We start from the raw sequence: 24,477 nt of genomic DNA on the forward strand, positions 1-24,477 counted from the left end.
AAACTTTTGTTTTCTATAATTAACATTGCTAACTTGCAACCTTTATCATAATTATCATGCTCCCACTAACATGATGATTATTAGCATAACACTTATGCTCCCACTAGCTTTAACATGTAATCAGAAATCAGCTGGACTTCTAGAAATCAATAATTTATTGAGTTTCTTACCAAAGTTCAGATTTCTGATACTAGATTGCTTTGATAAAACTTTATCAATATCATACACCTTATCTTAGATATCTCACAGTTGTGTCTAAACAATTTTAAGAACTATGAAAAGGGATGCCGTAATCATAGTCTCGATTGTTTAGACCTTTACCACTTCTCACAAGTCCATGTTAGTGTGCTGGTTAACCACACACGCTCCACTAACGACTTTGAGAATGCAAATATCACAATTGCTATCTAGCTAAAATCTACTTAGTGAAAGTGTTTCCTCACCATCATTTTCATGAATCAGAGAGAAACCTTATGACACTTAGATTTTATGGTGTATGAGTTCCTATCCATATGAATTTTGTCAAAACCATAATCACAAGACAAGGTTACTGACAAATCCACACTTATATGGATTAAACTTGTGCAATCTTAAATTCTTGCCATTTGGCAGCTCAAGGGCCTGCCATTGCTTCCAAGTAGCTGTGCAACCAATTGAGAACTCTCAGAACTCCTATACAAAGCCAACTTGAATAGGCACAGACATGTCGACACGATAGGTTATAAACCTCAAGTCGTGTGCTAGTGAAGAACTTCAGGTTTTATTCTTGATTAGTTCTTGAGACTTTCAAGACCTTTAAGACTCCCACTGTCCTCTTGACATATAAGACTTTCTTGTCAGATATTCAAGAGATAGTGTGGATTCTAATCAAGACAAACACTTCACACAATTGGCCTTAGTTGGTCTTTGTTTTATCCAAAACATCACAACTTACCAATTTCAAATGTACAAGAGTAGAAAACTTTTACTCTTACATTTGACAAGTGTTTTAAACCTTCTTTAAGACATGTCACTCAAGTTACAATCTTAGAGTATAACTCTAAGAATTGTTTTTGGAACGAAGTATAAATCATCTTCTTGATTTAACCACTTCAACAATTCATAGCTCCTCTTCTTAGCTACCAGAATGCACTTAGAGGATGAATTGTGATAAGGTCTCTTAATCATTAAGATGATTATATAACATGATACTAAAGTACTCTCCCATCTTTTCAGATTTGAGAAACTTTTATCTTTCTGCCTAAGTTGATTCTTCTTATTCGCTCTGCCATACATTGAAACCTTTTCCAATGTCTCAGAATTACACTTAAGCTTGTAAGTATAACCATATTTACTGAATTTTAGTAAATAATGACGAATAGTCTTAACGATTATTTGTGGTGGGCTTGATCAGTGCATAAGAATGTGTACTCGATCCTTTACTTGACTCACACATCCATGTGAACAAGTAGTTAGTCTTAATTTTTCCAATGCTTGAAAGTTCTTATTCATCATGCTATATAACTTGCATGATTCCAAGTTTCTATCCAACTGAAACTTAGGTGATGAGAATCTTTCCTTATTTGGTAAATTTAGACACTACCACAAATGAAAGAATCAAATTCATATTTCCACTCTTGCTCTTTAATGGAATCTTATAAGCAACAAAAGTTTTCACAAATGCCATTGTAAGGATATTTTAAAATAAATAAAATCAAAAAAAAAATCTTTTATTTTAAAACTTTGCGGAAAAACTATCCGTACAATGCTAAAGCACATGAAAACTTTGTTGTTATTTATTCCTAAGCAATATATCATAACTCTTAAGAAGTAGCTCAAGAATCCGATCTTCAAACTATGCGATAGAAATCCATCTATGCCATCAGATTCAGCATATTCTTTCTTTAAGTTTCTTCACTTTTTCTTTGATTCTTAAAACATCAACATGTGACCCAGTCACATCATGTATCAAGAATCTCAGAATAGAAACTTAGCAGAGTTAGATAGTGGACTTTACCCGAAGTAGAGTCAAACTTATTGACTTTAATATCCTTAGGTAAATTTGGCAGCTTCGCAACCAATGCCCCTTTCTTTGGCAATAGACCCTTGATAATGGGACTATCTCAGACTTAGCCGTTCTCTTTACCATTTGGTCAACCGAGTTGACTATGGCCGATCCCTTTCCATTGGGAAGAAAGAGCTTTACTGGATATCCAATGTCATCATTGTCAATGTCCATAAAGTTTTAGGAAGTTGATCTTAGCAAATAGATAAGATCATTAAGGGTCTTGTCATAGTCTGTTTCATATGAGTCCCAAAGGAACTCACTATGTGACTTAGAAAATAGTTGAGTCACCAACTTTCTCAAGACTTTGACACCCAACTCTCCCGGCTTGTCAATATCTGACTACATCTCCAAGATGTGATCACACATAGACCTTTGTTTGCCAATAGGGCTTGAGTGACCTTAAACTTTTCAGGAACTTGTGGGTTAGGGAGAATAATTGGAGGAGGTGAAAGAAGTATGATTTCCATGGGACATCATCTTCATTTTAGGAAAACTTGTTTCAAGAGATTTAGGAAGATCATCTTTTGGGAGATATTCAAGATAGTTGATTTAAAGTCCTTAATATAACACCCAATATGAAATATTAAGGCTAGGACCCAACACAATACTTTTATAACTTGGAAGAGGGATGTCGTAATCCAAGCTATAAAATATTTGAAGGTAGGTGAATGACGATTCACCAATTTCCACCAAGATAAACGAAATGTATTATTAGGTTTTAATTGGTTTTGAAACTCCTAGATTCTTTTGAGATTCATTGAACTGTTCAATGGCATGTTTCAATCTCGAGTGTGCCCTTCAGGTTTTGTGACTGGGATGCCGAGGATCACAAAACAAGGTGTGAATAACCATGCAAATATACTTGGTACCCTTAAGTGTTTACCCTTCAATCGATGTGTCGGTTAACCACACACGCTCCATCGATACTATGATAAACATTAAGTTACCCTTTGCCTACCTTGTTAAATATGAGTTAGTGTGCCGGTTAACCACACACGCTCCACTAACCGACTTAAACAAAGTGCAAAGTGTAATTTCATGGGTTAGCACCAAATTCACATTTTCCTAAGTAACTAAGATTGGGAATTTATAAAAGGTTTAGTTACTTAGTATTTATCATTAATACTTTTACTGAAGGGAGATTTCTAGTCCTTGTCCTACCCGTTCGGCTAACGACCCTCCACCAGTCAAGGAAGCGGTGGGTGAGAGTGGACACCCATTAAACTGCCATTTTATAGGCAGCAACCTTATACCCTCCTTATAGACCGGCTTCGTGAATGAGACCTACTAACGGTAAGACTGACTTTCTCTTATACATATATATATATTATTAACTTATAATATTATAAAGTATAAGGGTTGAATTTTAACTTTTAAAATTCTAAGGGCTAACTTGGAATTAAAGTATTCATAAGAGAAAACTTTTCAAATTCCAAAACTTGAGGGCAAGTTTTGAAATTATTCAAAACTAATTAATTCCATAACTTATGTGTTTAAATTAGTTTTAATTAAAAAAAAACTCTTCAAGTTCCATAACTTGAGGACAAGTTATGGAAGACTTTAAACTAATAAAAGAATGTAACTTTTCTTTATTTTTGTAACTTATGGAATTAATTAAGGTTACACATTTTATTACTTAATGAAGTGACTCTTGAACCTCCATAACTTGAGGACAAGACTCTTCATTTTTGTAACCATTGCCAACTTTTATGAGTTTTATGAAACTTAAATGTGACTTTTCATATAACTTGAGGACAAGTTACAAAAACACATTTTAGAATCAACTCTTAGATTAAAATGGATTGAAAACACATAATCAATTAACTTTTCTATTAATCTAAGCAACTCATAAGAACAAGATAATTCAAATCAAACTTTTCCATGTAATTAGCCTAATCACTAAACTAATACAAAACATGAATCTATTGACAATTATCTTTGAAATTGGATTAGTATGAACATTACCACATCAAAAACAAGTTTATAAGTTCAAAAACATCTTAGGGTAATGTTTCTAGTCCATTTCTAGCCAAAAAAACTCGAAAATATGCCGTCTGGGGCTCCTACTCGTCGAGTGTATCAACCTACTCGCCGAGTAGGATGATTTTCTTCATGGACTCGGCGAGTTCATCAGTGGACTCGACGAGTTCATCAGTGGACTCGGCGAGTCCAGTGCCCAGAATGCCCGAAATTCGACTTTTTCAGCATTTTTCAGCAATTTGCATCAAGTATAATTGAAAACAAGCCTAGGCTCTGATACCACTGTTGGGTTTTGAGCATTCTAACACTCCTAAGTGTACATGCAACCCTAAATACCTTGGATCTATGTTTTCTCTATTATACATGCAAATATGATTATCCATGGTATTATCCTAACTAGCATACCAAAACATTGATACTAGGATAATAAAATAGATAGAATACATACCTTGTTGTTGTTGCTTGACTCCATGAAGCTTGAGAGCCTAGTGCCCCAAGTGTGACACCTCAAATGGTTCACACAACATCATGAACTCTTGGAATAACCATGAGAAGAAGACATACATGTTCAAATCGGCTAGCCCTCAAAATATGTATCACTAGTGCCAATTTCTTGAACTAAAGAGGTTCTTATATAGTGTGGCTATTAGGGTTACACCATGTAACTCATGACTTTACCTATTCCTTATGCTCCATGGGTTTTAACCTCCATGGAGTATCCATGGATCACCACATGGGTTAAACCCAACATAAAGGAATCTTGGATCATAAGCCCACATATATAAGAATGAATGATTTACACAATCAATCCCCATATATTTAATTAGTCTCTTTTTGATCACTAAATTAAGTCCAAATTAATTCTTGATCAATACTAATTAAATAACATGATTTCATATTAATATATTAGAACTTATAATATATTAATATGTCACAAAATGTCTTTTCCTCATAAACGGTCTATCCAAATGTTACGATGCCATGCAACCCAAATGGACCATGCCGAGTCGGGTCAAGTACATACCAATTATAGTTATGGACTTAGACACTAATCCAACACTTCACTGTTCCCCCATGGAGTGGGCATCTTCACACATTGGTGGTATGTTGATGGAACCACCTTCATCTCATGGTTCCATGGTCTACCTAGTATAATATTATAAGAGGATAATGTGTCAATTATGCAAAAGTTTTGCATAGAGTTTACCCCCTCTATTTATATAGGTAGCTTTATCTCTCCGATCGTATGTTTCGTCTCGCCACTGAATCCTATAAGGATCGAGGATTTTTTGATTATTTCAGACTCTGGGATGTTCATCCTTTTCAGTGCACCCAAGAGTATGATGTTGACTGAGGATCCTCTGTCAACAAGGATCCTTCTGACGAAGTGGTTGGTGTTGTAGAGTATGATTACTAGTCCATCATGGTGGGGATCATGGATCTCTTCCCTGTCTACTTCATCAAAGGTGATCTGCTTCTCGTTTGTGATAGAGGTATTCTTTCGTGGTCTTTCTTCCTTTTCTGCTTGCGACACCTTGGCGTGCCTTTTAGCTTGAGAATAAGAGGTACCACAAATGTTAGAACCTCCTGAGATGACATTGATTATCTTGGCGTCTACGGGAGGGGATCTTGGTTTTTTCGGGATCTTGTGACCATCTTGACTGTTCTCCTTGGATCTTTCTTTCTTTCTTTCGAGGATCTTTTAGGTGTCCTTTGCTCAGGAGGTAACTGATTTCCGTCCTTAGAGATATGCAATCTTCTGTCATATGACCGAAGTCTTCGTGATACGCACACCACTTAGACTTTCCTTCCAGTTGGTGGATTTGTCTCCCTTCTTCGGCCATCTTGCCTTATCTCCAAGATCCTGCATAACATATATCAAACCTGAAACATCCACAGAAAAACAATAGTCAGTGATCTTAGGAAGTTCTTCTTACTTTCCTTCATCTTCAAGGGAGTTAACCCTGTGATGATTAGCTTTGGAATAGGGCTTTGATTTGTAGGATCTTTGGGCCGAAGATTCGACCTTCCTGTTGGGATTCTCGTATGAGCTTGGTGGGTTGCTCCTATTTTGGATCTCCTTCTCTTCTTCGATCCTTATGAACCTTAGTGTTATGCTCCTAACTTCGTCTATCCTTTTGCATGGAGTCATTACAGGGTCTTTGTAGAAAGGAGAGTCCTTCTTTAAGCCCATTTTAAAGGCTTCAACTACAGTTGCCATGTCAATGTTGGTGATACTCAGAGCTTCCCTGCCAAACATGTTAACAAAGTCTCTAAGTCGTTCTTTAGGATCCTGGACCACCCGATAGAGATCACTGGTGATCTTCTCGAATGTTCTGCTACAATAAAATTGATTATTAAAGAGGTTAACTAAATGTGCAAATGATGTAACAGAATAAAGAGGAACATTCAGCAGCCATTTAAGAGTTGATCTTGTGAGGGTTGAACCAAGGCCCTTGCATAGGCAAGCTACCTTCAAGTGTGTGGGGATGGGAATGATCTCCATCCTTTCTCGGTACTGTGCTACATGCTCCTCAGAATCCGTAGTTCCATCATAAGGCTTCATGTTGGGAGTTTGGAAGCGCTTTGGAACTTCGGTGTCAGCTATTGCAGGAGCAAATGTCGAGATCTTGTGGATTGTGGGAGATGCTTTCGGTATTGGTTGAACTACCCCAGGCACACTTGAGATCATTTGCCATTTTTGTTGAAGTTCCTTGGCCATAATTGGACTCATTCCTGCATCAAGGTTCATAGAGTTAGTATTAAAACTATTGCTATTTATGAAGTTACTAGTATCGAGATTTCTAGGAGTAGTGAAAGGTTCATCGAGATCATGGATCATATATGCTCGATTATTTGGAGTTTTCCCCCAGGGCGATGCGGCAGTTGCAGGAATCGTATTCCCGTGTTGGTTCCCTGAGGATCTTGCGGTATCAAAGTTCAGGATCTTCGACTGCATGACCGTGGGTGATGTCTCCTAGGATCTCTGGATCTCAGCTTTCATCCTCTCCACTTACTTAAGCAGATTCATGTAACATCCCAAATTTCGAGTCCAAAAATTTCATTTTTAATTAATTGATTTATAAAACTTCCATAAGAAAACATAGTAAATACATATCATCTCATAAGACTAATATCCCATGTCTGAAAACCAAACCATAAATATAACAATGTCATAGTACAATCCCAAGAATCTCGTAATGCGAAAATCCAACGTGTGTGTGTATGATGTGCAGCTACCGCGCCGGCTCCTTCCCCTTCGCGGAAGAGGTACCTGAAACAAAACTAAAAACTGTAAGCACGAAGCTTAGTAAGTTCCCCCACCATACAACATACCATACAATCACATAGCATACATAGTGCCGACAATTCTGGGGTGCCCGACCTACCCTGGTACGGCCATTCTGGGGTGTCGACCTACCCGGTACGACCATTCTGGGGTGCCGACCTACCCATGTCAAACCATTATGGGGTGCTGACCTACCCGTGTCGAGCCATTATGGGGTGCTGACCTACCCTTCGGTCCTCACAACCGAACCTCGGGGACTATTTCACCCCTTACTATCACATATATCATAACATAAACATAATATCAGACGTATCTGGGGTGTCCGAACTACCCTTTGGTCCTAACAACCAAACTCTACTACTATCACATATAACCTTTCATGCTAGCATATAAACATATCAGGTAGTAGCAAACCTAGATGAATATCACATAGACAATCATCTAACATACAACTCCTATTAGTGGGCCGACATTGTGTCCGTAGACCCACCGCTACTAGAAGGTAACTCACCTCAATGTCGTGTAGTGTCTGAACTGTCCTCAGCGCGAAGGTCGGCCCTCCTCGTCTCCTCAATCCCTACACGACAACCTTCAAGTCATCAAACCGAACATACAACCCAACCAGGGTCAATACCAAAAACCAGGCAAGTCAACATTGGTCAAAGTCAACGCCCGGTTGACCTGACTCGCCGAGTTGGTCTACCAACTCGTCGAGTCCATGCTCCAATAACCCGATCCAACCCCGACACCACTCGTCGAGCCTTGCGAGAACTCGTCGAGTTCTACTTCATTCAAACCATCAGGACTGTCTTCATCCGACTCACCGAGTTGTATGAACAACTCGTCGAGTTCACCTTCATCCTATGAACATGTCCAGTCTGCGACTCGCCGAGTTGTATGAGCAACTCGCCGAGTTCATCCTCAAGGGTTGGGAGATTGCCTTGGACTCTTCGAGTCTGTTCATACACTCGTCGAGTCCCATGATTCCCAGGACCCTTCACGAGTCTGAACATTTACGGGACTTCCTTCCTGAACCACTAGTCCAACCACAGAAGGGATTTAGTGGTCACTACACACCGACTCGCCGAGTTCCAAGAACAACTCGTCGAGTCCCTTCTTGACCCTTACTATACAGTCGATTTAAATGGGTCATAACATGCCAAAACCATAGATCTGGCCTCCTAATGTCCAATTTATACGTAAAGTTCCAAACTTGGTGCAGATGCATAGGGTCTTTGGCTCAAAAATCCATAAAAGGTGCTCTACAATGTGCATGGGGCTCTCATGGCCATAGAGTTGGCACCTTTATGCCATAAGACCCCTCCAATGACTCAGATCTGAAAGTAGAACCCCATGAATCACCTCACAAATCTGAAAATGGCTTAGAAAGCCCTAAATGCACCCAAAATCTAAGCCCTAAAGATGAACAACCAAATGGAAGACCAAAACAGGAGGCATTTACCTTGATTGAGCTGAAGATGGAATAAGATCTCTGGATCTACAAGCCCCAACTCGAATTCCCAAGCTTCTTCCTTCCTTCCAAGCTTCACAAACCACCCAAGAGTACCAAAAATGACCTTAGATCACTCAAAGCGGCTAGGGTTTCGATATGAGGTGTTCTGGGAGCATAAGGGACGATGAAGGCTGCAATAAGACGTTTAAATAGGGTGCAAACCCTCAAATTTAGGGTTTCACCTAAACAGCACCTACTCGCCGAGTCAGTCTTCCGACTCGTCGAGTAGGTCACTTAAACTGTCCACGGATCCCGTCTCTACTCGACGAGGTTGGCCACCAACTCGTCGAGTCCCAGAGGAATTACATAAAATTCATAATTAAGATACATACCAATAATCAGGTGTTACAATTCATGTTGTCCTCCTATTTTTGGGACATCTGTTGTGTCATTTTCCTCATCATGGCGAGGAGCTCAGTATTGGAGATCATAGCAGGCTGATCCTGGAGTCCTCCGAATCCCAAACTTCCTTGGCTGATGACCGGAGAGGTGTTTCTCTTACAAGTGTCGGGTGCTTTCCTTTGACTAGGGGGTCCGCTCGGAGGAGGTGGTGGGTTTTTGGTTGGAACGGTAGGAATGGAGGATGAGGATAAGGTTGGTTGAGTAGACATGATTTTCCGAAGGTTACGAACACCACGGCCCCACGGTGGGCGCCAAATTGTTTTGGTAAAAAAATGAACAATCAATAATCAACCAAATTGTATGAGAGGTTGTGATGTTCGAGGTAAAACGATTATGAGATGGTAAACAATGTGACACAATGGTTTACAAGGAAAGCCCTTGATCCTTGCTAGGATCTCCGGCACAAAACCTTGGGAGGTGACAATGATCACCTACCTTGATCATTTTATTGATGTAAAATGTTGATTATAGAGATGAATGTGTAAATTCCAGTACAAGTATCTAGATGAGCTAATCGTGTGTCTAGTATGTGTAATACAAGTGTTATTTATAGTCTAAAATAAGCAACAAGAAGGCTGATATTCTCGGGATCCTATGAGATTAGCATAGGAACGTTGTTTGACTTGGTATTCCGGGTCTTAAGCTTAGTTGAGACGATTCTCTGTTGAGAATAAGTCTTTCATTGACTAATTCTGCATACGTGTCAATAAGAAATGAGATTATAACCATTATAGGTGTTAGTAAATAATGATAATAATAATAGTCGGGATCCTAAAGTGGCTTAGGATCCTGAGTGCTCTTTGAGATCAAGGATCCTTAGAGGATTGAGGATCTTGCCCCTAACAAAGACATATCCACAACATCATCAAAGATAGTAGATTTCCTAGGTACAGTCGTGCCAAAAACTATGGAATTCCTAAAATTCCATATAACCCATAAAGTAGTTATAACAACAACATTGAACACAGCTTAACCGAGTCGGGCCACACAAGAAGATACTACATAGATAGAATGGGAGGAACCTGAACTTCCCCACCAAATAGCAATTTGTGACCATACCTCGAATAACTCCAAATATTCAGCAAAAAGATGATTCACTAACTCCACCGATCTCGAGAAAATATGGCACATAATCGACTCTACCATAATACCCCTGGAAGAAAGGTGTCCCCTCGTAGGAACATACAAGAGACTGATCCTCCACGTGAGGATGTTCAACTTGATAGGGACCCAATTATTCCATCTAGTCTCACAACTCCCATTATGGAGAGAACCGTCGTCCAAGAAACTCCGAGTAGAAGCGACAGGGAAACAATTTGACACGTCTAAAGTCCACCTCACTATATCTGTATGATCAGACAACTGGACCCCAACGTCAAAACATGACAAGGTTCCCATTGTGAATTCTCGACCCCACTCCTCAGAAGTCTCCTAAGAGAATCAGGCGACCAACCTATAGAAAAATGATTCACCACCGAGGTCTCCTTGTGAAGATCTAAAGAAAAAACCCGATTAAAGCCAGTAGCTAAATCCTGACCCCCAATCCAACCCCCTTCCAAAATGCATTCCTCTTACCAATCGCGGAGGACAAAACTCTTGATGATCTAAACCTCGGTCTCTTAACGGTCGGGTGGATCTAATAATATAAATATAAGGACCATAAGGAGGCCTGCAAAGAAGTAAATAAGTACAACACCCATCCTCACCATAGACAACTTTCACAGAATTAACCCATAAAGCATCTGTACTGTGAAAGAATGTAACGCCCGCAGATTCGGGCTAGTTAATTTAGAGATAATAAACTTTAAAAATGACTTTTTGATAGAAGATTATTTATGACAAATAATCTTAACAAAAGTTATAGTATATGTGACAAGGATTCTGTACATATAAAGAACGCTAAAATTCGACTTCGTATGAAGAAGTTATGCTTCTTCGAAGTTTTGCGATTAAACCGGCATGGCTCTGCGTATCGTAAAAAGTAAATTTTTGATAAATTACTTTTTAGCTTTAGTAATCTAAACAAAAGTCACACTATTTGTTAAACCGAGAGCGTGCGTATAGATAACGTCCAAATCTGACATCAGTAGAGGAAGTTATGATTTTTCGAAGTTTTAGCGCAGTAGTGCGGGCACAAAAATCGAATTTTAGATCGGCCGATTTTTAGCCAAAATGATCTAAATGAGAATTGAAGATCTCATTAATAGGAATTCAACGATTAAAAGACAGTCGAAAACGGAGTCAGTATGTAGAAGTTATGAATGTTACACGGTCATTAACAGTGTAATCTTCTCAGACTGTTAAAGTTTAGATTGTTCAAGAATTAGCCGATATGGTCAAAAGGAAAGTTGTAGTACTCGGAATACCTACTCATGGATATAAAGAACATCAAAAACGGAGCTCGTATGCGAAAGTTATGAACTTTTGAAGATCTGCAGTTTTACCTGCGTCCGGTGTCACGTGTCAGCACCAGAGGCGAAGGCATGGTGCCTACGCATGCTCACAATGTGAGAGGCATGTCTCACGATGTGAGAGGGCCCTGTGAAGCCTATAAATAGATCCAAATTTCACTCATTTCTTCACACTTTTCCATTATATTCTCTCCCAAACCCCCCAAGGTCCCAAGGCCTTTCTCTAGCACTTCCTAGGTGTTAGTAGCGAAGCTCCAGAGCGTCAGAAAGCTCTGAGAAGTATAGATTTCGGCTTAAAAGCTCTGCCCATGCAAAGTCCGGTTTCTCGCTAAACCACCTGTAAGTTGAGTTATGCTTACCGTACTTTAAGTATAACTTATGTTTAAGTTCATTATCGTTATTATGAACCTATAAACAAGATTTATCAGTGATTCCAAGTCGTTATACTGATTGATCTACTTATGGGGATGATGTCTAGGCTGGATTTGGTGAGGTGTTTAAAGTGGTATTTCCAAACAGTATACTTTGTATACCAAACGGACCCTACCTCTGATATGATCCTACTTGGTTGTCCCTTATCAGCTATAGATCAGTAGACTTTGAATTAATGATGAATCTAGACTAATAATTAGTCACAATAATTATCAGCCTAAGACTTAGTGATAATGATACTAGGTTACGTCAAAGGAAAAGACAGTTTCTAGGAGCGAAGCGTTGTCCGAATTTTGAGTCGTCACTTTAACAAGTGAGTGCATAGTCCCTTTCATGAACATGATTTTAATACACGTATTAATTAAAGTCTTAAATATATGTTTATGTGTGAGATATTTGAAATTGCCTGAAATACGTGTTAATAGCATATCTGATAATATATGATGATTTGTCTTTGATCCGTGAGCATGGATTAGACATAGTCATTCGTCCCTAGTCAGAGAGTATGGAGAGGGCATAGTCATTTTTCATTGATCCGAGAGCATGGATTATACATAGTCATTCGTCCCTAGTCCGAGAGTATGGAGAGGGCATAGTCATTTGTCAATAATCCGAGAGCATGGATTAGACATAATCATTCGTCCCTAGTACGAGAGTACGGAGTGGGCATAGTCATTTGTCATTGATCCGAGAGCATGGATTAGACATAGTCGTTCATACCTGATCTGGGATAATGGATTAGGTAAAGTCGTTCATTTCAGATCCGAGAGTATGGATCGTGTCGTTGTGAGGATCGACAGGGTGGAGTAAATTGCTTATATGAGGTAAAATTGTATCTTTCAAGTTCATATATATATATATATATATATATATATATATATATATATATATATATATATATGTTATAACATTATGGGATTGAAATCCCTATGTACTCACCAGGTTTCCCAACCTGACCCACTCAGTTTATTGTATCACATGTAGCGATATTAAAGATACATTATGCTGAGAGATTCAATGAGTATTAGGCCACTAGTTTAATTACTGTAAGGCTTGTAATATTTCGTTATGCTTATGTTTCTGTATTGACGATGACATCCCAATGTTTTAATATAAATAAAATACATTTCTTCGGAAATGATTTGATAATATCATTATCATGTTTTCTGGGAACAAATTCCGCAATATTATTCTTCAAAAGGATATTTTGATTTTTAAATAAGCATAAACAAATCAGTATTTTCTGGCCGTGAAATTGGGGATGTCATAATGAACCTCCACCTCCATTTGAACAATCTGTTGAAGGAAAACAAACTACCCACTCCCAATCACTCTTCCTTTCTGCTAGCCATAACTCGATCCCAACTAACCCAATGCACCCGTCTTTCTCCCAAATCTACTCCCCAAATGAACCGAGCCCATAACATCTCTAAATATCTCAAAACCAAAATCAGAACTGGGAAAATAGACATGGAATAAGTCCTAATAAACCCAAGAACCGATTTCAACAACGTAAGACGACCACCAATAGAGTGAGACTTTGCTTTCCAAGTAGAGTCTCTTAGAGAAACGATCCAACATACCCAACCAAGAAGAAAACCTCGACATGTTCTAACGAACCACCACCCCTAGGTGCATAAACGACAAGGACAAAATCTCACACCCAATCATAAGAGTTGTAGCCTCAACTTTGGGCGTCAGAACCCCAAAACAAATCAACTTACTTTTCAATAAGTTGATTTCCAGACCCAAATCCAGAAAAAAAAACATCTAAGGATTCTAACGATCCTTTTAGCATTCCCAACATCCCACAGATACAACAAGACAACATCATCATCATAAAATAAATGAGAGATCTCTTCCTCCATCCCACTTATTTTAATGCCACCAAAACAGCCTTCATACGTGGCTATAACAAGATCCACATGAAGACCCTCCATATCCAGAATGAAAAGAAAAAGAGACAGCGGGCCTCCTTGCCTCAACCTCCTCCTGATAGGAAACTCTAGCGTAGGCAACCCCATAACTAGAAATGAATCTTTAGCCGAAGACAAAAGTGCCCTAATCCACCCGCACCGAATATGACCAAAGCCCATGATATTCATTACTTTAAAGAGATAATCCTAAGAAACTGAATCATAAGCTTTCTCAAAATCCACTTGGAAAATCATGAGACGCTGAAGAGAAGCTGTCTCCACGCAATAACCTCATTAGCATAAATGGACCATCCAAGATTTGGCGACCTTTAACAAAGGCCAACTACTCCAAACTAATCACACTACCAATCACCTGAGACAATACCATCCAAGTTGGATATATCTCATTGATAAGATAGTAACCATGTTTGTATTGTTCTCTGTTCATATTAAATGAACAATGGGATATTTATATTGGTAAAAAGGAAATTTTTTTTTAACTTTCAACAGTCGTATGAGATTGAGAAACAGAGCTTCACAGGTAAATAAACCTACCTCATCTTATTTTGGCGGTACCTTATTGTCGAAGGGGACGATACACTGGCGGTACCAGTGGTACCTTTCCTTAGGTTAACCCGGAGTGGGAGGTGTTAAGGTGCACATCATGCACGTTATGGCAGTGAACACCACCCCAAGTTTGGCGCGGTGGACGTGGTCGCGATTAACCGTGGTGCGAACTACAACTGGAATCTCCTCCTCCTCCTCCTCCTCATCCTCTCTCTCTCTCTCCCTCGTCCTCCTCCTCTATGCGTGAAGACCATCCCAGTGGTGGCGGTGGAGGGGTGGTGTGCTGAGATGACCATCCTTTTGGCACATTCACATTATTAGCACTCCGTATAGCCAGTGGCGAGTCTAAAATGAAAAACCATATGGTTCACTAACAAAAATCAACTGACTCGGTTGAAATGAAAACTAGGTTCAACCAGCCAGTTCAGCACATATAAAAATTCGTGGTGAATAGACTAACCCAAATCGGTCCTTCCTTAATTTTTTTTACTAAAACCAACTAATAATTAGAGTACGCCGGTCTAAACCATGCATCAACAAGCTTATGGTGTATAAATATAAAATATGCGACATATATTTATAACGGAAAACCCCTTTACCATTTTCTTGAAGTCGATGTTGGACTTCTTCACGCCATGAATATGATATTTCTTCTATTGTTTACAATTAGTGGGCCGGTTTTCGGGTTTTTTTTTACCTAATCGGATTTTGGGTTTGGACCGGACCGTACCCAAAACGGGATTTAACTCGGACCGGACCAGAAAACATTTTCACCTTAATTTCTTTTATAGATATCACCTACAAATATTTATTACTAATCTAATCATATATTTATGACGTTTCCAAATAGAAAAAAAATGAATTATAAGGATCTAAGTCATTGTTGTTATCGTCCTCTAATGATTATATAAAACAAATAAGAAATTTTCAGGTGAATATGAAGTAAGTGAAATATGAAATTAAAAAATGTATGATTAGTTGATTATAATAATATTTTATTTTTTTCACCAAAATATATTGTATTTTGTTTTAAAGAACACAACATAAAATTTATTACATTTATTTCATTACAGTACATTAAGTAACATATAATTTTACGAGAAACCGATTTAAAAAAAAAATCAGATTAATATAATTCTACTTATTACCTTTGCATTCATCTTCTTTTATGTATTTTTTTAGTCGAATTGTACAAACAACAAAGATACGAATAATGGATGTTACGTAGTAAGATTATAATTTGAAATAGTATGCTAGAGACTAGAGAATAACATGACCAACAAAACCCGAAACCGTAAACAACAAATATGCGAAACCAGTTTGGTGCCCGGAACAGGACCGGATCGAAACCATAAACAACACTGCCAAAGTCTAATTCGGCCCAAAACCCGAAACCCGCTTTAGTACCCAGAACCGGACCGAACCCGGACTTGATACACCTAAAGACGGTCTGGTTTTCGGGTAAGGTAATTCATGATTTTCGGTCTTCGGGCCGGTCAGGTTCGGGTCGGACCCATTGCTCATCCCTATACTTCTACCCATTTCAATGAAATTTATAGGGTATGTTGATGATGCTATTGAATACTTGAATATGGAAATGGTTGTGACGAGTTTAACCGATTTATAATCTTTTTTGATAAATCATATTAAGCTGTTTTTATTTGTATGCTATTTAAAAAAATATATATAGACTTGTTCGATAGGCAGTTAGTTGTTTGTTATCCCGTTAAGTTCTCATATCGTTCTATAACAACTCTTGACTTTGTATAATAATCTCCTCCAAAAAAATCTCATTCAACACAAATGATTAATTTATATAATAAATATATAGTTGTACTAAAAAAATAACATATTTTAAATATCATTAACTGTAAAAAATAGTACACTAGATTTTTATTGCAAATAAACTATTCTATATTTATTAGAATTTTACATTATTTATATTTGATATTGTTATGACTTATCAATATTCTTTTAGTCTTTTTAATTTAATATACATATTTTAGAATTTCGATATATAATTTCTTACAAATGATGTAAATACTGTTGCAAGATTTATTATTTTACAGAAAAGTGTATGATAAAGTATTTTTGGTTACATTCAACCCACAGAAGGTGGAGTCGAAATTTCGAGCTGAAAAAGATGCTGAAACGTGAAAGAATATACCGTAGAAGATACTTAATTACACTATTTGTTTGTTGCATATAAAATCTAAACATCAGCGCCCCCAATATTTCCATCACCTTCCGGATGATCTTCAGAAAGACAAAAAGGTCTGTATCAGTTCATTATTTACTTCGAAAATTCCTTCAATACGTCGTTTTCTTTGATTTCTTCTGATTCTACTGGAAATTTTAGTGTTCAATTCTTATTTCTTATTATTTTATTGAGTATGGACATGCATGCATGCATGAATCACAAGCACACACTTCCTCTGTTTTTTTTCCCGTACATAAACTCGATTTCAATTAATGGCGATTTTTAGTTATGTCGAGGATAATGATCTCTGTTAGAGATCTTAGTAATATATGCTAATCGTAACTGTACTGATTTGAAGATCAAACAGAATGTTGAAAGTATATGGACTGAATTGTACCTTTAGTGATCAGTTGGAGACTATTGATTGGTGTTATTGATGAATCATGTATGTGCATAGAAATTTGATTTTAATTATTGGCGACTTTTGAGTTATTTCGAAGATGATTTTACAGGTCTTCGTAGTGCATGAAGAATCGTACCTGTACTGATCAATTGGAGACGATTGATTCATGAAACTACTGAATTCCGTGTGTGTGATTGCAGAGTTTGACGAGATCTGTTGACGAGTTAGGGTTTTTGGAAACCGACGAAGTTTCCGGAAGTAATTAAGAAAAATGTCGACAGCTGGAAATTTGAAAGTTCTGAATGCTCTGGATGGCGCCAAAACTCAATGGTATCATTTCACAGCGATAGTGATCGCAGGGATGGGGTTTTTCACAGACGCCTACGATCTCTTCTGCATCTCTCTTGTAACCAAAATGCTTGGCCGCATTTACTACACAAAACCAGGCTCACCGAAGCCTGGAAGCTTACCGCCAAATGTCTCCGCCATGGTCAACGGTGTAGCCCTCACCGGAACCCTCGCCGGTCAACTATTCTTCGGGTGGCTCGGGGATAAGCTCGGAAGGAAGAAGGTGTACGGAATCACACTCATGCTCATGTGTCTTTGCTCTATAGCTTCAGGTTTATCCTTCGGGAGCTCTCCAAAATCAGTGTTGACCACTCTCTGCTTTTTCCGATTCTGGCTCGGGTTCGGGATTGGCGGCGATTACCCACTCTCCGCCACCATAATGTCGGAATATTCCAACAAAAAAACACGCGGTGGGTTTATCGCGGCGGTTTTCGCTATGCAAGGGTTTGGGATTTTAGGAGGTGGTGTGTTCGCGATTATCATTTCATCTGTGTTCAATTCAAGTTACAAAGCTCCACCGTATGAAATCGATCCGTTGAAATCAACGGTTCCCGAAGCCGATTATGTCTGGAGGATCATCTTAATGGCTGGAGCTCTCCCGGCTCTCCTCACTTTCTATTCAAGATCGAAGATGCCGGAAACCGCCCGTTACACCGCTCTGGTGGCCAAGAACGCCACCAAAGCCGCTTCCGACATGTCTAAAGTGTTGAATGTTGAAATCGAATCCGATCAACAAAAAGTAAACGCAAAATTCGAAGACGACTATGGGCTTTTTTCTAAAAAGTTCCTCAAACAACACGGGAAACACTTGCTTGGAACCACCACCACTTGGTTTCTACTCGACATCGCTTTCTATAGTCAAAATCTTTTCCAAAAGGACATATTCACCGCTATCGGGTGGATCCCACCAGCAAAAACAATGAACGCGATTGAAGAAGTGTACAGAATCGCAAGAGCTCAAACACTAATCGCGCTATGCAGTACTGTTCCCGGTTACTGGTTCACTGTGTTCTTGATCGATAGGATCGGAAGATTCACGATTCAGATAATCGGGTTCTCGATGATGACCATCTTCATGTTTGCATTAGCTTTCCCTTACGACCATTGGACTCGCCCTGAAAACAATATCAAATTTGTTGTCATGTACTCCTTCACTTTCTTCTTTGCCAATTTCGGCCCTAACACCACCACGTTTGTGGTCCCGGCGGAGATTTTTCCGGCGAGGGTGAGGTCGACCTGCCATGGTATCTCAGCTGCATCGGGGAAGCTTGGGGCAATGGTGGGTGCTTTTGGGTTCTTGTATTTGGCTCAGAATCAAGATCCAGCCAAGACAGATGCGGGTTATCCACCCGGTATTGGAGTGAAAAACTCACTGATTGTGTTAGGTGTGGTTAACCTTTTTGGAACTTTGTGTACTCTGTTAGTCCCAGAATCCAAAGGGAAGTCGCTTGAGGAAATCACCGGTGAGTCCAAGAACGAAACCAATGATTCACGGGCTTAGGTAGAGTTGTATGTATCGGCCTATTAAGTATTAATAACAATCCTCGTACCTTTTTAGTTTTAAAAAGTGTAACTTCCGTGTGACTGACTCGTTAGTCCAATGAATGCAAAAGAGTATAACTACAAGCTGTTTTATTTTGTCATCTTCTGCTTAACAAACTACATAAGACAACCAATATACATAAAAAACTACACAAGACAACCATGCATATTTGTATAACGATGTGTTACAAACAACACGAAAAACACTAAAAGGCTAGCTTAAAAAGTGCATAAAGAAAAATCAGTAGACGCGTTCTCTAAGCACATCGAGCTCCATTTCTGTAGAATCAGTAGCCTGAATCTCATAGTGAACGCCATCTAAGTCGTGTCTGAGGCGGCCTTTAGATGTTGCATAAAGCATTTTGGCACGGATCCTAGAAGATTCAGGTGACCTAGATTAAGACAACATGCAATCAAGTAAGGGATACACACACAAACAGTACAAGACAAAACAAAACAGCCTTATCTTGTTTGAATAAAATATTATCCAAGTCTACATGTAACAAGGAAAGCTAACCAGGCGATGAAGAATATCTTGCTCTTTTGACAGTTATCGGAAGTCACGAAGTCAAAGTCATAAACGGCATATCTGCAATCGTTTTCTGGCAAAGCTGATGTGAAATCTTCGTAATTCTCAGCAGGGCTGCCTGTTTTTTCAACAACAACTTGGTTTTTCTTCTCATCGATCTTAAAGATTACATACCGGTGAGCCTTTTTCCTTTGTAGTTCCAGAAACGTGCCTTTGCAGTGCTCAGCTACACCCATCCCAGAAGAAGCATTCGACTGTGAATCAAACACCGTATACGTAAGAACCTTAGAATCAGCAACAAAAATTAAAAGAAGGCACCCGGCGGACATTTCGTCGAACACCTTGAAGGCATCCTACTGATTCTGTCTATCAATCCAACAGGTTGATACGAATGTGGAGAAGATTTCCCAAGTTAAGAGTGAACAGAGACCATACATGTTACACAAATAGCAATAGCAATCCCGACGGTGATTTCGAACGGAATAGGAAGTCGAGATGCAGAATCGACCATAGTCTCGGAAGCACAATAACATAATAGCAGATAATAGGAAATACTGGATCAATACGTACCCCTCCTCGGAATCTGAACGACATGACTGATCTTCGATGCGAATATGTATAGGCTCCCCAAATTGCAGTATCAAGAAGTCGGAAAAACAGGAATGACGATTTATAAGTGGAGAAGGTAGTGCATATGAAAAAGGATTCGGGAAAGAAGGTGGGATTCCGGTTCGAATCGATTCAGATCGGTGCGTTAACTCAACGCAACTTTGCCAACTTTTCCTTTCGTGCGTGCCTATGTGGGTTCCGGACTTCCGGTTCTTAAACGGCAACTAGTTTCTGCAATCTCAATATTTCATTTTTGTTTTTTTATTATATTTTTTATTTTTTTTTATGTATTTGTATTTTATTCTAATGAAAAATAGATTTTTTTTTGTTAAATGTCATTCTATTATATCGTGTAATTAATTTCATGTCATTTGTGAGCTTATTGATTTTCTATTTCAAATTTTAAAATTTAAATTTCACACTCTAATTATATTAAATTAATTACATTATAATAAAAATTAAAATAAAATTAATACAGATTATAAGGTGATATAATGTCACGTATTTATTTAAATCAATGATTATAATTTTATATAACCAAAAAATATCTCTTAATTAATAATTTATTTAAAATAATTGATTCATAATTTTAAGTTCTTATTATAAAAGTTTAATTAATTTTGTAACTGTGACACTCACAGGTTATAAACTAGATATTAGTAAATTATCTTTAATTCTTTGTTTGCAATGTTTACACAAATAATTCACATTTAACTTAATAGTTTATTAGTTGTGAGAGTTATGTATTTGAGTTTGTTTAAAAAAGATAAATATAAAGGTGTAAATATTTGAGATGTTTGAATTTATAATAAAATGATAAAAATATTGAATTATTAAAATTGAAGTGTTTTTTTTTTCTTTTAAATTTAAGCAAATAATTTACATAAATAAAGAAAAAAATTAATGGGTTTTTAATTTTTGACTTTTGAAATTAAAATGTAAGACTATTAATGAAATTGATATTCATTTATTATTATATTTATTTCAAATATTAGATTTAAATATTATATGAAATTTAATAAAATGAAAAAAAAAACATAAAATTACATGTGGAAAAATATTAATTTAAAATAGCCACAAAATAATATGTGGAAATACTCGTTGGAAAGGAAAATAGTAAAATCCAAACACATCTTTTAATACTTGTATTTCATGATTTATCTTTTTATATGGTAAAATCGAAATTGAAATAACATATCAAAGCGTACTAATGTCTACCTTTTTAATAAGAAAAATATTAAAAATAACTATTTCTTTTTAAATTAGAATAATCAGTAAGCTCACATATTTCTACTATAGCCATATTTTTAATAATTGACCCATTGGGAAATGGTGTGGCCAATTCGAAATATATTTTTGCTCGTATTCAATGTCGTTTTTTATATTTCGCAATCCTCACTTCAAGTATGGTCCAACCATGCAAACTAAGGGTCGATTAAACAGGAATGAGAACGAAGAATTGGATAATAACTAATAAGCAGCGAGTAACATTTTTGCACTGGTAGCATGATAAATGGTGTGACCACTATGAAATTGCATTTTTGTCGGTATAAGATGTTATTTATCCGATACAATGTCTTCTTTTATGTTCCGCAATCCCATCAAAATACGAGGATTTAGAACTGAGAAATGAATATTGTGAAATGAGGATACGATGTCGTTTTTATGTTTCAAAATCCCCATTGCAAAATAAGTTTTGAGTAGTAAGAAATTAGTATTGCGAAATGAGAGTTGAGAATGAGGATTGAACATTTAGTACCGAGATATTGTATCCCCCTATATGATGTCATTTTTAGCATTTTGAGATTTTATTGTGTATGAAGTTATTCTTTTTATTCAATGCAAACTGTTTATATAGTTTCTGAAAATGATGTTAACATTTTTTTTTAATTGTAAAGATATTCAATGACATTTTTTGTAGAACAAAATAGCTTTATATTACGAAAATAAAGTTGAAAAGTACTTTTGTAAATGAAATAGTGTGAAAAAAAACCCTTTAGAAAAGACCAATTTGGTAGTAAAGGTATTTCTAGGAGGCATATCCTAAAATATTGATAATAGTGGGAAATTCATGAAATCTTTGGTGCTGTTTGTTTTTTCGAAGAGAAAATTCATTAAGTTTGCGGACCACCTCTGCAATCCTCTGTAGCAAAAGAGGTGGAACAAACGGCTGCAGCCTATAGTAAAAAGCGTGTTTGTTTTTTAACATCTGCAGACTGCTGCAGTAAGCTGAAATTTAAATAATCTAACTTTATAAACTGAAAATAGTTTTCAACACCGAAATTTTAATAATTTTAGTCTTAAAACATTGAAAAAAATACTAAAAAGAACATGTAAAAAAACAAAAATATAAAACTTTTTAAAAAAAGAAACTTAAAAAAATATAAAAGAAGCTAACAGTTTTATTCTAGAAAAAAAACTAATTGTAAAAAACATAAAAAAAGAAAATAATAAAAAAAATTAAGAAAGTATTGCAAACGATGTCTATAAAATTCGTAAAAAATTACACACGTTAAAAAAGATACAACTGAAACTGAAAATATTATTAATAGAAAATGTAAAAAAATTAAAAAAATCAAAGTTTTTTTTAATCAAGTTAAAAAATTTTGTGGAAACTATAAAAAGAAATTATATCAAATCCGTAAATAAAAATTTAAAAATATCAAAGTTTTTTTTTTAAAAAAAAAAATAAAAGTTACAAAAAAAATAATAAGTTATACCAAAATTCTAAAAAAAACACTTGGAAAAAAATGAAGGCTTAAGAGGTTTGAAGAGGAAAGTCAAGTGCTGCGCCACGCAGCACACACGCAGATGTTTTGTAGTCTGAAGTCTTACAAAAAACAAACTGCTGCGAGAGAGAAAGTGATGCGCGTGTGCTGCGCCGCGCAGCAAAAAGTGGTTTGAAGAGGTTTTTTTAAAAAAACAAACAACACATTTATCTATTTTTTTAGGCACATGATCATTTTATACATTTAGGTGGTGTTTGTTTTTTTAAAAAAACATCTTCAAACCATTTTTTTGCTGCGCGGCGCAGCACTTTTCTTCTCGCAGCAATTTGTTTTTTGGAAGGCTTCAGACCACAAAATCTTTGTGCGTGTGCTGGTGGCGCAGCACTTGACTTGCCTCTTTAAACCTCTTCAGCTTTCATTTTTTCCAAGTGTTTTTTTAGAATTTTGGTATAACTTATTTTTTTTTAAGCTTTTATTTAAAAAAAAACTTTGATTTTCTTAAACTTTTATTTACAGATTTGATACAATTTCTTTTTATAGTTTCCACAAATTTTTTTAACTTGATTTAAAAAAAAAACTTTGAGTTTTTTAATTTTTTTACCGTTTCTGTTAATACTATTTTCAGTTTCAGTTGCATCTTTTTTAACGTGTGTAATTTTTTACGAATTTTGTAGACATCGTTTGCAATACTTTCTTAATTTATTATTATTATTATTATTTTTATGTTTCTTACAATTAGTTTTTTTTAGAATAAAACTGTTAGCTTCTTTTATATATTTTTAAGTTTTTTTAAAAAGTTTTGTATTTTTGTTTTTCTACATGTTCTTTTTAGTATTCTTTCAATGTTTTAAGACTATAATTATTAAAATTTCGGTGTTGAGAACTATTTTCAGTTTATAAAGTTAGTTTATTTAAATTTCAACTTACTGCAACAGTATATAGATGTTAAAAAACAAACACGCTTCTTATTATAGACTGCAACCGTTTGTTCCACCTCTTCTACTACAGAGGATTGCAGAGGTGGTCCGCAGACTTAATGAATTTCTCTTCGAAAAAACAAACAACACCTTAATGACGAGATGTTTAATGATTAAACGAGTCTAGCTATTTGTAAAAAGCTCAACTCATTAAACAAATAAAAACCGAGCTTCTCGAGCTTTGAAATTAGCCTCGAAAAAAACAAAATTTGAGCTCGAACTCCTTGAATATAATCGAGTTGAACTCGAATTGAGCAGTTTCTTACCAAATGTCTTCTAGCACAGCGGTATCCGGTGTTGTCCTCCTTCCTTGGAGTCGATGGTACAAGTCTCACTGTGGACATAGATGAAATAATTTAGGAGTAGTTTAATATATATTTGTATTGCCGTTCAAAAAAAAATTTGAGCAGTCTCTTAATTTTTCACTTTCAGAGCATGTGATAACCTTTTAACTGTTATCAGCTTCTTAATTTTTAAAAGAATGATTTATATCTAGAGAAAAGAATTATTTCAGAAATACCCTAATTTTAAGATTTTTTTTTCTCTTTTTTTTCTACTTTACACTGTTGTCTCTCTTTATCTT

At 36.6% G+C, this 24,477-nt stretch overlaps 1 protein-coding gene and 1 pseudogene across 3 annotated transcripts; one reads left to right on the forward strand and one right to left on the reverse strand.

Moving 5' to 3' along the window:
- The first annotated feature begins 16,807 nt into the window (after positions 1-16,807).
- On the forward strand, positions 16,808-19,009 carry LOC145129636 (putative inorganic phosphate transporter 1-7 pseudogene; annotated as a pseudogene). The gene is made up of 2 exons (XR_013717575.1): positions 16,808-16,831; positions 17,361-19,009. The product of XR_013717575.1 is annotated as a putative inorganic phosphate transporter 1-7 pseudogene (transcript).
- Positions 19,010-19,100: 91 nt separating this feature from the next.
- Positions 19,101-20,392, reverse strand: LOC145129637 (actin-depolymerizing factor-like). Of its 2 annotated transcripts, none has more exons than XM_079064403.1 (3): positions 20,150-20,392; positions 19,568-19,833; positions 19,101-19,442 (listed from the first exon to the last, which is right to left on the reverse strand). In XM_079064403.1, exons 1-3 carry the CDS (start codon positions 20,171-20,173, stop codon positions 19,292-19,294), a joined length of 441 nt encoding a protein of 146 aa, XP_078920529.1. In that variant the 5' UTR covers positions 20,174-20,392; the 3' UTR covers positions 19,101-19,291. The 2 variants fall into 2 exon arrangements, with proteins under 2 accessions (XP_078920529.1, XP_078920530.1); XM_079064404.1 differs by lacking the exon at positions 20,150-20,392 and adding an exon at positions 20,015-20,148.
- Positions 20,393-24,477: the final 4,085 nt, after the last annotated feature.

Source organism: Lactuca virosa, chromosome 8 (assembly GCF_052849685.1).
Source record: "Lactuca virosa cultivar CGN04683 chromosome 8, Lactuca_virosa_CGN04683_v6, whole genome shotgun sequence".
Taxonomy (NCBI): domain Eukaryota; kingdom Viridiplantae; phylum Streptophyta; class Magnoliopsida; order Asterales; family Asteraceae; genus Lactuca; species Lactuca virosa.

Coding starts and splice junctions, on each gene's coding strand:
- LOC145129637 (XM_079064403.1), bottom strand. CDS start 20,173: ATGTCGTTCAGATTCCGAGGAGGG. Junction 19,834..20,149: donor CGTTCAGATTCCGAGGAGGG/GTACGTATTGAT, acceptor TTTGATTCACAG/TCGAATGCTTCTTCTGGGAT. Junction 19,443..19,567: donor AAGATATTCTTCATCGCCTG/GTTAGCTTTCCT, acceptor GTCTTAATCTAG/GTCACCTGAATCTTCTAGGA.